This window comes from Haliaeetus albicilla, chromosome 10, assembly GCF_947461875.1.
Source record: "Haliaeetus albicilla chromosome 10, bHalAlb1.1, whole genome shotgun sequence".
Lineage (NCBI taxonomy): Eukaryota > Metazoa > Chordata > Aves > Accipitriformes > Accipitridae > Haliaeetus > Haliaeetus albicilla.
Genome location: NC_091492.1, coordinates 30,227,092 through 30,241,047, shown reverse-complemented (window position 1 = coordinate 30,241,047; position 13,956 = coordinate 30,227,092). Strand labels below are relative to the sequence as shown.

The following is a 13,956-nucleotide window of genomic DNA, read 5'->3' as shown; positions in this document are numbered from 1 at the left end:
CAGCCATCTGTGATGGTTTCCTCATGTGCCAAACACGCGAGCGGGTGCTAAGGGATGGGCAGGGGGACACAACCACCCCCTTACCCAGGTTTCATTTCTCCCCTTGGAAAGCAGGCCTGACGCCGTGGAGGCTTCCTTGTCCCCTTCCCAGGGCATCTGTAGAGCAACTGGTGGAGTTAGCTGGAAGAAATGAGGGGCTCAAAGGTAAAAACTGAAGCACAACCCAAAGCTGAACTTCTCCACAGGTGCTATGCACGATCTGCTGTGGGGATGTCACCTGCAGAAATAAATGTTGCAGTGTGGTGAGCCGGACAGGGAGTGGGGAGCCAGGCTTTCTTTTGCCAGCAAGGTGTTGGCTTGTGGTGGGGCTGATTCTGCCTGCCCTCCTGTGCTGGGGATGAGGCTGTGGCCTGAGATTTGGGTGTTGGGGGAGGCAGGGTTGGGGAATATGGGTCAGCTGAGGACACAGGTAGTGGTGGGTCTAACTGCCACAGCTTCAGTGCTTACCTGTTAGGCAGTTTCTCAACTAGAAGCTCACCTTCCCACAGCTGGGGATGTGAGCACTCTTGCTCTGCTCCTGGGTGAAGTCAGCTGGGTTCGTACACATCCCCAGCATGGGTGGGTTTGGTTCTGACTCGTGGTCCTTGCAGTCATGCCAGGTGATAAAAGAGGTGACAACTTGCCGTCACTTGCCCTGCCCTGCTGTTGGCTGTCTGCACCCTGTCCTGGAATCGAGGTGCTGGCTGTGGCTCAGCTGCCGTGGTCAACAGGCACTGATTTCGGTCACCGTTAACACGTCCTTGCCCTGGGGAGTGGTGGTAGCATGGGGGTGGATTACCCAGGAGCAAAGCATCTGGTGCACTTTGCTCTGAAGCTCATGGAGTTGGTTTGTGTGGCTCAGAGTTTCGGGTGGTAATGAATATCTTAGGTGGCAGTGAAGAGCTGAAAGTGGTGACAAACAGCTGGAGGTGGTGATGCCTTTAACCCGCTCCCCTGTGTCGAGCTCCACTGTCTGCCACTGCTGGTTGTGTTTGCTCAAATGACCAAACTCTCCCTCTTTGTGGCAGAGGGGAGGGCCCTCTCTGAGGCAGAAGCTTTCAGAATTCCCTGTGAAGGAGAAAGAAAAGCTGGCTGAAGCTGAGATCAGGAGACTGCAGAAACAGTTTCGGATAGCAGTGCAGAAGAGGAAATCTTACGGTGCCAACATGAAGCAGCAAATGCAGGCTCAGGAGTGAGTGCGGCTTTGCTCTGCTGCATTGCACTTGGAAAGCTCCTCCATGCTGAGATCTGGGGAGCCTGGTGCTGAGATGGGGGGCGGTAAGGACCTGCTCTGGCATTGCAGGTGGGATGTGCTAAATGTCATTTGCCATTCTGTTTTTACAGAAAAGAAATAGAGTCGCTGACTCAAGAACACAAAGAGGTGTCATTAACCCTGAGCCAGATCACGTCCCTGAGAAATGCGATGCTGGATGACAGAAATTGTATGGAGCTCCAATGCCTTTTGCAGACCAAATATCAGTATGATTCTCTGATTAGAGACAGAAAAGCCCTCTTAGCTGACCTGGACAACCAGGTAAGAGCATCTGGACCGTTCCCTGGCTGAGCATGAAAGAACAGAGCAGAGCCCTATGGCTGGAACTCCTCAATGTAAAATGCATTTAATTCAGGCCTTGGAATATAATGCTGCCTCATGGCAAAAGACACATGACAATGACAAATGGTAGAGCCAGGGTCCCATTCAAGTCAGCAGCACTGGCTAGAAAAGTAAGGTCTGACTCTCAACCTTGTTGCCCCACCGGTCTCTGCAGCTCCTCTTTGATGGCACACACCTGCCTGGGGTCACACAACATCCCTCTGCTTTTCCCTTGATCTTTTTTTTCTCCTGAAAAAGAGGCAAAAATGGAACATTTAGTTGTGCTGCTGTGCTTTGCTAAGACATGGCAAATAGAGGAGCAGCAACATCTGAGGGATGTCCCATCATTTCTCCTGAGGACAGCCTGGTTGGATTTGGTCAACAGTGGGGTGAGAGGCCAAGGAAAACCCAGTGCTACAGAAGTGACACGTCCCTGCAGCTCTCTGCTCTGAACAAGCTGCCCAGGACAGAAGTCAGGGAACATGCTCAGGTAGATTACAGTTGCTAGAGATGCTGCAGAGCTTTCCGCAACAGGGTTAGCTTTCAATCAGGGATTTCTTGGCTGAGTCATAGCTCTCCCACCTGCCCCCCGCTTCATTGTTCTCCAACTACTTCATTCTTCTGGTGGATTTATTTCCTCTGGCAGCTCCCCACTTCTGGCAAAAGTTTTCCTCCACTCATACCCAGGGAGGTCTGCACAGATCCCTGTCTGGCCAGCACAATACCACTACCAAAACCCCATCCTCATTGCCTCTTCCACTCTACACAGAGTGCTGCTGCGCCTTGTTCAACACCTGCTGAATTTCCCTCCAGAGGCAGCTGCATTTCCTTCGTGACACAAAAATAAACCCATTCCTAGTTACAGTTTATGTTTCCGCGTGTGCAGGATGGGATCCTTTGGGATTAAATCTGTTTCTATAACTGTGAGCTCATTAATGACATGATTGCTGTAGTTCAGGTCAACAGAGGATATTTTCTTTGGCTAAGTGTCCTGACAAGAGTCCAGAACATAGGGGTGGAGATTATACTTACTTTTTTTTTTTTTTCTTCTCTGTGTGTGCAGATACTAGAGCTTGAGAAAAAGATTGTGAGGGAAAACCAGATAGCAGTGAAGGTGAAGCAAGCGAACTGTAGCAAACGGCTGCAAAAGCAGATTGAGACACTGGAGATGCGTCTAAACAACGTAAGCAAACATTTTGCAGACCTTTGGAGACCATGTGTGGGGCCACGCTGGGGCCTGTGTGCAAAATGCCTTTTAGTCAGGACAAAGGGTAATGGTGCAAACACATTTGGTTGACACAAGCTGCATAAAGCACCTGGCCTGATTGGTCCCAGAATATCTCAAAGGCTCCTTCAAGCTTGGTGACCCAAATGCAGCATTTGTGCCATGCCAAGAAGCCTGAAGGTCTGCACCTGTTTAGTGATAAAACCGAGCTGCCTGAAGCCACCTTGCCTTGGACAATGCCAGCTTCTGGTCTCTACCGTGATCAGCCTGGCCTACTGTTGCCTCCCCTGTCTTGGGGAGGAGGATAGTGCAGGGCAACTTAAAATTTCTTGGGCTGTGTTTGTCTCAGCCCTGGTCAAGGTCTTTCAGCAGAGACCTGAGCCCCCCAGTCCCACACCAGCTTCAAACATTTTACTTCCCTCTCTCCAGGTCACTGTCCATTTCGATACCATCCTGACCAGAAATAACAAGCTCCGAGAAGAGATTGAAAACCTGCGAATCCAGAAAGCCATTTTGGACAACTTCTACTTGAAGCTCCATAAGAAGCTGGATCAGCAGAGGAGAAGGATGAACACTGCTGTTGAGCAAACCGCACAAGCCTACGAGCAGCGGTACATGGCCTTGTGAACCCTCTGTGGCAAACTTGGCACCGATGGGCGATGCCAGTGATGAGTATGGATGTAAAGAGGGACCAACTGCAACTTCAGAGAGAGGATTCACTGCTCTTGTCTAGAGCTGGGTACTAAGGGTTAGGTGCCTGGTCAGTGCAGGGAGACTCGTACCGCCAGGGTGATTTACTCCATCTATCCTAGACGTTTCTCGGGATGGGGTGAGTTGCCCCATGAAGCAGTCTCTTTCCTCTGCGTCCCACCTGAGCCCGCAAGGGGGGATGCAGCAGACCTGGAGCAGAGGCCAGCAGCTCCTGTCAAAGTGAGCCTGGCTGCCACAGTTGGGTGCTGTGTCCAAGTACAAAAGCCTACCAAGAGCTGTCAGCTTGCTGCTGGCCTTGGGCTAACACAGCTGCGCCTGGATGAGAGCTGGGCAATGTGCACAGCATCACGGGGGCTTTCCTAGGTCAGGCACGGAGATGCATGGGAATGGCCAGGAATACAAATCCTTATACCTATGCATGGTGTACCCTGCTGCTCTCTGTGTGCAGGATGGAGGCTCTGGCAAGGATTTCAGCCATGAACGAAAGACACAGCAAAGACACTGTCCAGTACAATGTCGAGCTGCAGGAGCAGGAGCGTGTCCTTGACCAGGAGACCAAACTGAAAACCTTCGTGCTCACCAAATTTACAGACCGTTCTGAATTGGAGGAAAAGGCCAAAAAGAAAAAAGGTATCAGATGAGGGAAACCATGTACAATTGGGACCGCAAACCAGGACTCTGCAGGGTTGGCAAGGGGGCTGCTTATAGCACTGTACCCCAAAGGCAGGACCTCTCCCCCACCTGCAGGCTCCTTCACCCACCCTTTGCCCTAGAGAAGAAGAGGATGAACCAAGTGTCCAAGTGATAACCAAGTGAGGCCACCCAAATCCATGTGTCTTGGGGTGCCCTTAGGGTAGAGGGAGGGATGGGGAGGCAGGGAACTGGGATGGATCCCACTGTGTTTGTCCTATTCCCACGCAGACTGTGAGCTCCTTGCTTAATTTCTGAGTGAAATAAAGACACCTTCTGCCCCCCCTGCCCTGAGCACCCTGCCAAACCCCACAGCACCCACAGGGGAAGGCTCTGCAAAGGGCAGCCTACAGGGACATGCACAGCCCAGGCCCTCTGTCTCTCCCTCAGCCTTGAAGGTAGCCCAGAGGGCAAAACGGAGCCAAGGGGAGAGCTTTGAGAGCCAGGAGGTGGCTTACAAGCGTCTGCTGGAGCTGGCGGAGGATGGGGACATTGACCGGCTGGTGAATGGCTTTATTGAAAAGGAGGGGAAGAACTTTGCCTGCTTCAGCTACGCCACCGAGCTGAACAACGAGATGGAGAAGATGCAACGGAGGATCAAGGACCTCCAGGTCTGTTCCAGGCTCTTCATGTCTCCCCTTTCTCAGCTGGTGATTGGTTTTGGGTCTTGTATGTGTCCAGCATCACTGCCCACACCAGAGCCCAGCTCACAGCCTGCCACATGGGTGGTATTAGGGGAATGCAAAGGGGTAGCCAAAAATATAATTCCAATAGACAGAATGCTGTGTTCTCAGAGCTAAAAGTGTCTCAATGCTGCCACCGTGTACCCAGCAAAAAAACTGCAGTATCCAGGAGGGCCAAGAGATGCCACGGCTGTGTGTGGGGCTAGCTGGAGTGAGAAGTGCTGCCTGTTGTGGGGTCATCACCTGCCCTCCTGGCCTGGGGACACTGGTCCCCAGAGGGGTCAAGTGGAATGTCCCTGCTTCCAGGGTGGAGGGATGGCCCCAGCCTCTGTTAGGCGCATCTGGTGGGCATTCAGCCAGTACCCCCTCCATGTGCTTGTCTTTACACAGAACGAAATTATGGCCCTCATGATGGACCAGGAAGATGCAGAGAACAGCAGCCTTCATGTCCTGAAGGAGCTGGAGGTATGGTGGCTGGGATCTCCCTCTGCAAGGGCAGCAGACCCCTGTCTGGCCCAACACGTGTTCTAAGGAGTGTGGTCGCGTCAACGCTGCTCTGGCCATTGGCTAGAGAGGCATGGGCAGAAAAGGACCCTGCATTGGCTTTGGCAGCCCTGTGTCCCAGTGCATGATGAGAGGGTGACTGCAGGGCTCCTGCCAGCCTTGGTCCTCCAGCGCCTGGGGCCTCATCTGCGGCAGGGGGAGCTTGGGATCCCCTTCATAGAGCCTTTCCCCTGCAGGGATGGGAGCATCCCACAGCCTCTCCTGGGATGTCTCCAGTGCCCAGACTGGAACTGGCCAGCACTGGGGTGGCGGGGAGAGCAGGGGGCTGGTGTGACACCTAGCAATACCTTTGGTGATAGGAAAAACTAATGGAAACCACTGAGGAAGCCAACCGGTACGAAGACAAATGCAAAGACAGCAGCAAAGTTCTGGGCCAGCTCAAAACCGACATGGAGGTCCTGTTCAAAGAAATCAACTGTGACGCTACGAAGATAATGAAGCAGCTTGGAGAAAACGGGCGGATCACAGATCTGAACCTGATGCAGTTTTTTGGTGGGTCAGGGCTACCCGTCTTCCCCCACCACATGGCCTGGACCTTGTATGTCTACCACCTGCTTGCTACTCTGTTTTAATTGGGCTGTTTGTTTTCCCATGCCCTATCATGCGTGGGCATCCCTAATGTGAATTTGGGGTAGCAAACTCCCAGCAAATTCAGGAGCTGACCCGGCTGTATAAACATCCCAGTGGATCCCCCAAGCCCTCATCTTGGCTCTGGGTGTGGGACCCAGCCTTGGGCCCTTACCCCTGGGGATACAGGCTGCCTGACGGCACTCCCTTGGGGAAATCAATGGATGCCCGGCTCAGCAAACAGCCAGGGGTGGGTTTGGGCAGGGGCCTGGTGCAGGGGCCCTGCGGGACGGTGCTCCTTCCCACCCAGGTCTCGTGGAGAAGAAGGCCAATGAGCTCCTGCTGATGGAGTCCATCCTGCGCTACACGTCGGCCGATGACTCGCATCCGGCCCAGCCCTTCACCAACCCGCTGCTGGACGGCACCGGCCTCCTCCGGCCGATGGATCGGGCCCAGCTCTGCCCACCGCCCCCCACCCTGGACAGCAACACTGACGCCATCGACACCTGTGAGTGTGGGAGGTGGGAGGGAGGGGCTGTGGCCATGCAGCCAACCAATCCACAATTCCCCCCTGGCTGTCCGGCCAATCCCCCGCTGTTACCTGTCCACCCCAGCCAATCCCAACCAGCCTGTCCCACCCCACCGGGTATATAAGGGCTGTGACTGCGCACATGACGGGGTGGCCATTTTCTTGGGCAGTGGAAGTGCCGCTGGACCACGGTCAGCTGCGCCAGCTGATTCTCCAGAGCCATGAGAAGGAGTGGGGCAACGCCACCGGCATGGGCAAGAAGGGGAGAAATGGCGTTAAGGTGTGAGCGCCCAGCGGGGATGAATTAAATAAACAGTTTCACTCTTGAGCTTCCCCTCTGCTTCTGCAACCTGGATGTCATTCCATCTCCTTTCCCCTCTGGAAGGAGCCCAACGCCTTCTGCAGGCTTCAAAATCTTGCCGGGTGGTATTTCAGCATGGCTTCGCCCACTGCTGAGTGCAGCCACAGCCAGGGCAGAAACAGCTGTTCTCCAGCAGGATGCCGTCCCTGTTGCACAACCCAACGTGCTTCCTGCAGCTGGGCATCACGTGGCTGCTAGGGAGGAGATGGGGACCACGGTCCCAGTCCTGCACCATGCCTGTTCGAGGGGCCCGGGGAGGGTATGGGGGGAAGCAGGGGGGGATGAGCACACTTGCTGTATGTCCCTGCTAAGCTGGGAGAAGCAGGCAGCTCTCTGCTGCCTAAGTAAAGCTGAGGTCAGTGCTGGTCCTGGGTTGGTGGGACCAGATGAGTGCTAGCCACAGCCCAGTGCGAAACAGGCTGTTTGGGGCTGGGAGCTGGGCTAGCCTGGGAAATGGCGATGCAGAGGGACCCGAGGGCACACAAGGGTGATGTGCACTGGGGCCAGGAGGCTGAGGGCAGTGGGATCTGGGATGAGTCTGGGAGCTCCCGCTGGGCACGGGCACACCATGCAGACACACCATGCAAGGCCAAGCACTGCTCACACCAGTGGCTGGATTTCCTCTCATCAAAAGGCAGTTTAATGTGGATGCCATTTACGTGTTCCCCAGAGGGAGGGGCAAAGCGACCCTCCCCCCCGTGTGACCTAGAGAGAGGCAATCTCACAGTTCCAGCCCCAGCGCTGAGCGTGGGCTAGTCCTTCTCTTCGCCGTGCGTAATGACATGGACAAGGTTTTTGTAATCCAGGTTGCCCGATATGTCTGGAGGGAAGGCTGCGAACATCTGATCAATCTGCCGGGAAAGAGCCAGGGTGAAAAGGTGGCACAGAAGGGGTTTGTGGCTGGGGCTGGGAGAAAGGCTGGGGGGCCTGTCGGGATGGAGGGTGTGGGAGGCTGGCAGAGGGTGGGAAGGAGCTCGTACCTCTTCCTGGGAAAACCTCTCGCCCTGCGTCATCAACATTTCTTTGATGCTGCAAACAAGAGAGCATGGTGAGCACCAGGGGGGCCTCGGTGGGGATGACTGCCCCCCTCCCCTGCACACCCCTGCACTCACTAGGCGGATTTCAGGCCTTTCCCCTCTGGATCGAACACCTTGAACGCATTCAGGATCGTCTCCTCCGGGTCAGCACCTGCAGGTGACGTGGCCATGGCCATTGGAGGCAATGGAGAAGGAAGCCATCTGCACCCTCCTGCTTTCCCCCGCCTTTTGGAGGAAGATGGGGTGCAGGCTGGGAAGCAGGAGGCCCTGCAGGAATGCCAACCCTGCAGCTGGGGCCTCGAGCACGAGTGCTGGCACGAAGAGGAGCAGATGTAGGGTCGTGGTGCGTCCACAAAGCAGGCTGTGTCACCACTGCCCTGGCAGCCAGCGTCTATCTAATCTTTCGAGTGTATTTATAGAGCTCCAGACACAGGGCCTTGGGGCTGTGTAGCCTCCTGGAGATCTGCGGGGAGGCTGCATGCCTTGGGTTGCGTAAATGATACAGGGTGCAGCCGGACGGGGCCATTCGGTCAAAGCCATCCTGTAGCCAGTGCCCTTGCCAGGGTGGCTGTTGGTGCTGCCATTAGTGTCAGCAGGCTCAGAGTCAATGCAAGATGTCCCATCCCCTCTTTCTATGGGGACAGCAGCATCATAGCCTGTTGGTTTTTTTATATGGCTGGGGGAACTGGGACACAGAAACCTGCTCATACCCCCCCAACCGCCTTTGGGACTGTTTGTATTACAAGGCAGCATGAGTTAGGGGGCACAGGGACCTCCCTGGGGACAGTTGCTCAGGGTACATGACTCTGAGTTTGTTCTGTCTGTGGTGTCTCAGGATGGGGAGGCAGGGAGAGTGCCCAAGTCCAGGATTTGGAGGACAAGGACTGGAGCTCTTGGGGAGAGAGGCTGTTGCTGGTGATGGTCCCACTGAAGCCTCTATCTTTGGGGGGATCCCTGTGACGCCACTCGGAGAAGGTGGCACTAAGGGATGTGGGAGGGATGGATGAGGGAGATAATTTCACAAGTATTCCCATTGTCGTCCCCAGGTGTCACCTCTTGGCTGTGGTGTGGGCGGCATCTTTGCTCTGACCCACTTCTTGGGCTCTGTACACCACAGTATGGCAGTCGGTGCCACCTGCCTTTCCTTTAGCAGCTCCCATCTGAGGCCTCCAAGGAGCCTGGAAGGGTGATGGAGGCCCTGAGAGTTGGGTGGCTTCCCCAGGTGGGACAGGATGTTGCTGATGGTGTGGGTGCCCATCAACCACCCCCAGCTCCCTGGGTGCCCTCTCACCCTTGAGTTTCTCCCCAAACATGGTGAGGAACACGGTGAAGTTGATTGGACCAGGTGCCTCCTTTATCATCTCATCAATCTCCTCATTTTTCACATTCAGGCGCCCTAAGGGAGAGCAGCGTTGGATGAATCACATGTCCATGTCCAGCTGTAAATGCATGCAGACCTCCAGGCTCTGCTCTATGTGCGGGGGGCTAAAAACACACCACAGGAGCCTTGACCTGGAGGTTTTTCCCCCACCCGAGGGAAGCGGCAAAGCCATGGAGAGCCACCTCTGACAAGGAACGGCAAGGGAGGATGGGAGAATCATGTGCTGGCAGAGGACAGGTGGGCTGGACATCTCCTGCTCTGGTTTCTCAGGCTCCAGGATCACAGAAAAGAGGGCTGTAAAGGACTGAGCTGTGCTGCTTCTTTCCCTCACTGCTGCATGGATCAGCCTGCTTCAGCCCTCCTCGATAGATGTTTTGGGTCAAAACCACCAGCGCTGTGGTTCCCCCTGGCCCCTGGTGTCAGAAGTGAAATGGACTGAATGCCTACATCCTTCTACCTGAGGTTGGGTTGTCTTTGGGACTCCCCAACCCCATCGCTGGTTTGTCTTGGCCTCTATGATAAGAGAGCCAAGCTCACAACTTCATGGTTTCCCACAAATCCCATACATCCCCCTAATGCCCATACACCCAGGGATGCTGTGGGATGGGCACAGCCAGATGCTGCTTAGCACACACAAAGGCAGGGAGCATTTGTCTTCTGTATAATCCAGGAGCTGGCTTTCCTCTAGTACCTACAGGATTAAACACCCGCTGCTGCGGGAGCTGCTCTGAGTCACCCCACATAGGATCTCACTGGCTAACAGAAGTGGTTTTGGATCGGGAGGTATTCAGCAAAATAGGAGATCCAGTTAACCACTGGGGCTTGGTTAAATGGGGGCTCACACCTGGTTTCTTACTTAATAGGTCTAATGTTGTTGAAGCTGTAGGGGAGGGGAGGGTCCTAAAAGGGGGCTCACCGAGCGCAGCAAACGTGTCTTTCAGATCAGCCTTGTCAATGAAGCCGTCCCGGTTCTGATCCATGATGGTGAATGCCTGGAAGCACAGGAGGAGAGCAGGGAGCACATGGAGAAGGAGAGTTGTCAGCCTTTGCAAAGGCTTTAGTACCCTCCTCCTCCTCCCTTTGACTTGGATGGGACAAGGGCACTTTGAGCTCTCCCAGGATGGGACTCTGGGGGTCCTCACCCAGCGAGGGAGCAACAACCATCACCCTAATCCAGCAGGAATCCTGGCCCCTGCACCCTTGGGTGATGCAGGGTGATGGCTTCCTACAGTAGCCCAAACCCTAATGCCATACAGATCCTCCCCTTGGCCAAAGCCCTGTCACCCCAGGATGAGACCAACAAGGGAGGACAGCCTGAGCTATCAGCTCCCATAGCTGGGACCAGTTATCCCCGTAACATGAAAAGCTCCTGGCACAGTGGGTGGGAGCTAGCTGGGAGATGTGCTCCTGCTCTCCTGGATGCTGCCGGCTCCTCTGTGGGGTGCAGGCTCCTGGGAAGCTTTGAGGCGATGCCGTATTTAACAATGTCACTGAGTTGTTATTCACACTTTTAAAATAAACCGACTCAAAACCAGGCATGCTGCCTCTTGTCGCAAACCAGCTGTCACCGATGTGAAAGCGCTGAAGAAAGAGCTGAAGGTCACATTGCATCAAGGACCCTCAGTCATTTCTACCAAAACCACCTACCTCTTTGAATTCCTGGATCTGGGCCTGCTCGAACATGGAGAAGACGTTGGAATTAGCACCTTCAATCCTCTTCTTGGCTTTCTTGGGTGCCTGCAGGGGTTCAAGTATGTATCACTAACTCACTGGCTTTTTATGGTGTGGAATAAAAGCATGAAACTACCCTATTCTTAGTTGTGAGTCCTTCACGGTAGCTCTGGGCTAGTGCTGCCACTGCACTTGGGTGCTTGGTGGTTTTCCCGTGCATTGCTCAGGAGCTCTGGGCGCATGTGACCCTCCAAGATACTGAGGGACATTAAGATCCCTGCTTAAATTACAGCTCCATCTTTGCTTTCCCGATGAATTTAGGCAAAAAGGTCCAAAGAAAGGTGAATTGGGAAATCAGTTCCCCACCAAAGGCTATGGCAGATAAAAGGATCGGCACTGGGGTGAGATCTCCCTGGGTGGAAACGCAGGCTTGGGAGCACTGCTGAGGTTGCATGCAAGGGCTGTAGTTGTTAGGTGCTTCCTTACCTTTCTCTGTCTCTTGCTAAGAACACAGCACTTATTGAAATGTTTGCCTATTAAAAAAATCTGCCTTCTCCTGTGCTGAGGCTTGAAACAACCAAAAATGGCTTGATGTGTCTTTTGAACAGCAGGGGAGGACAGAGCCGTTCACCCTCCCACCCTGCCTACTGTCCCTCGGTCCAGCCGCATGCTCCACCAGCTTTTCCCTCTAATTGAGGGGGTCTGCCAGGAGGAGGCAGAGCGGGAGGATTTTGGGGGACACAACAGCCTTTCCTCTCACTGCATAGAAGAAGGGAAAGCAGAAAGATGGCATTTGGACCCCAAAGCAGTCTGTCTCAGAAAGCTCTGCTAGCGTGGGAGACACCTCTGTGTTCCCCATGGGATGCTTTCGATGCAGCCAGATGGCTTGCTCACCCCCTTTCCAGGGCAGGAGGGAACCTTGGCCGTCAAATCCCTGTCACCTCCATTGCTCCCTGCCTCTTAAAGCTATCCTGGTGAAAAAGCTAACAGATTTTGCCTTTTCCCGCTGGAGCTTTGGGCTCTCAGTACTCACCATGGCTTCACACCGATGTTGCTGTGAGAAGTGTCTCAGAGGCAGTCCCTCGCTTCCCCTGGGCTGAAACAATAAATACATCCCACTCTGGGTTAAAAATAACCTCATGCCCACTTTTGGCTGTAATAGGTAAGTTAGCCACCCCCAACCCTGTTGTCTCTGACTTTCTCTGTCCCTCTGTCTCTAATCTGGAATAGCAGCTTGTTGTTGTCACTGGCTGACGTGACATGTGAGCCAGAGACGGTTTCAAGGTTAATGAAGTGCCAGGCGGCCCCGCAGCTCCCACACTGGAGATGCTGACCCACGGCGGGGACTACACAGGAGCAATCCCACCTGCGTTTGTCACTCGGGCTGCGGCTGGACTTTTCCCCTTCGCTGGGACATGCAGGGAGGACTTGGCCTGGGGGGACCCCCTGCTACGGTCCCCCAAGCCTTGGGAGGTGGATGTTTCACCTCGGTCCTGCCAGGCATCTCTGGGAGCCTTCATACCCCATTTCAGCGTTGGTATGGCAAAGCTGGGTGCTGCTCGGCTGCTGGAGGCCGAGGAGCCCCGCTGTCCTGGGTGGAATGGGGTCCCATCGCTTGTGATGCTTGAAGAGCAGAAGAGGCTGCCGGCCACCCCATCTCTGGATGAAGGGGACCATCCTGCCGCAGCGCCAGCTCAGATGCAGTGCCCCATCCGAGAGTGCCAGGACAAGGCCGGAGGCGGATGCTGAGCTCCTGCAAAGTCGGGCAGGCACGCAGGGCTCCTCTTTCATGTGTCACCCCCCACTGAGGCACCTGTCACCCAGTTAAGCCAAACACTTGCTCGCCCTAGTCCAGGCGAGACACACACAATTAACTCTCCCCATTCCAGGCTCTGGCAGCCGGTGCGGGGCCACATCCTGCAGCACCCAGGAGCACCGGCATCATGCTGCCCAGCTGCCGCAGCTCACCAGCCTGAGCACGGCACGGCCGTCCTGGCCAAAGGCTGCATTTCTGCAGCAGGAGCCACCGAACCCGCAGACAGGCAGGCAGCAATCCTACAAAACCTCTGCTCGGGTCCAAGACCCGTACCCACCGCCCTCACAGAGCAGAACCACTGGCGACTGGGGCAGTTCTGTTTTGTCTTCAGTATTTTTAGCCTTTTAATTTTATCTCCCCTCCCCTTTGCCTTGCCCTGAGGCTGTAGGCGTGCTGGGGTGGGAATGGTGCTGGCAGCGCAACGATGCCTATCAGCCACCGCCATGGCCCCCCAAGCTCTGCCATGCCTGGCATGGCCCTGACCTGATGGCTGGGGCACGGGGGGGGGCTGCCGGCCTCGCTGCCCACGCTGCTGCCCTGGCATCTTCCCCTCCGCATGCTGAGGAAGCCGGTGGGCGAGCGGGAAGGACTGGGACAGGGCTGGGAACAAAAGGGAGTGTGAAACCAGATCCCTGGAGCTCCGGGCTCTGCCCAGACACTGCCCTCCTTCCCCCAGAGGACACAAATATCGTGTTTAATCCCTGGCACTCGCCACTCGGTTGCACCTCGACGCCCAGCTGCCACGGCCAAGCCAGCGAGGATGCCATTACAGGGAGGATTTAAGTAGGCAGCAGGGAAATGCATAGGAAAAAGTACCTGGAGAGGAGAAAACTCCTCATCCAAGAATGACCGCCTCGTCTGGATGAAGCTGCAGCTGAGGGAAGGGATTTCAGGATGGGTTTTGGGGTCTGTCTGAGCAAAAGGGCAGGTAAGAGAGGCGAGGGGCAGAGCTGGGGTGAGGACCAGCCCCAGGCACGCGGGCACAGCCGGGGATGAACGGGATCAATCTCAGCATGGACGCTCCCTCCTCCTGCCAAGTTCAGCTGGATTCATCGGCCAACCGAGCCCAATTACCTTAATTTGCAGCA

At 55.1% G+C, this 13,956-nt stretch overlaps 2 protein-coding genes across 2 annotated transcripts; one reads left to right on the top strand and one right to left on the bottom strand.

Moving 5' to 3' along the window:
• The first annotated feature begins 823 nt into the window (after positions 1-823).
• CCDC63 (coiled-coil domain containing 63) lies at positions 824-6,930 on the top strand. The gene is made up of 11 exons (XM_069795508.1): positions 824-886; positions 1,068-1,231; positions 1,384-1,573; positions 2,697-2,816; positions 3,288-3,469; positions 4,018-4,199; positions 4,650-4,870; positions 5,333-5,407; positions 5,806-5,998; positions 6,384-6,581; positions 6,773-6,930. The coding sequence occupies exons 1-11, from the start codon at positions 824-826 to the stop codon at positions 6,886-6,888; spliced, it is 1,704 nt and encodes a 567-aa protein (XP_069651609.1). The 3' UTR covers positions 6,889-6,930.
• Positions 6,931-7,576: 646 nt separating this feature from the next.
• MYL2 (myosin light chain 2) lies at positions 7,577-12,208 on the bottom strand. Its single transcript, XM_009917625.2, has 7 exons — positions 12,086-12,208; positions 11,029-11,118; positions 10,298-10,373; positions 9,292-9,396; positions 8,076-8,151; positions 7,944-7,992; positions 7,577-7,814 (listed from the first exon to the last, which is right to left on the bottom strand). The coding sequence occupies exons 1-7, from the start codon at positions 12,191-12,193 to the stop codon at positions 7,716-7,718; spliced, it is 603 nt and encodes a 200-aa protein (XP_009915927.1). The 5' UTR covers positions 12,194-12,208; the 3' UTR covers positions 7,577-7,715.
• Between the last annotated feature and the right edge of the window lie 1,748 nt (positions 12,209-13,956).

Bases quoted from the DNA above. Each gene is read 5' to 3' on its own strand.
- CCDC63 (XM_069795508.1), top strand. From the start codon at position 824: ATGGGGGTGGATTACCCAGGAGCAAAGCATCTGGTGCACTTTGCTCTG. The intron at 5,999-6,383 runs GTGGGTCAGGGC...CTTCCCACCCAG, and splicing joins GAACCTGATGCAGTTTTTTG to GTCTCGTGGAGAAGAAGGCC. The intron at 6,582-6,772 runs GTGAGTGTGGGA...TTTCTTGGGCAG, and splicing joins CACTGACGCCATCGACACCT to TGGAAGTGCCGCTGGACCAC.
- MYL2 (XM_009917625.2), bottom strand. From the start codon at position 12,193: ATGAGGTTATTTTTAACCCAGAGTGGGATGTATTTATTGTTTCAGCCC. The intron at 9,397-10,297 runs GTGAGCCCCCTT...GCTCTCCCTTAG, and splicing joins AGACACGTTTGCTGCGCTCG to GGCGCCTGAATGTGAAAAAT. The intron at 7,815-7,943 runs GTACGAGCTCCT...CTTTCCCGGCAG, and splicing joins AGAGGTTTTCCCAGGAAGAG to ATTGATCAGATGTTCGCAGC.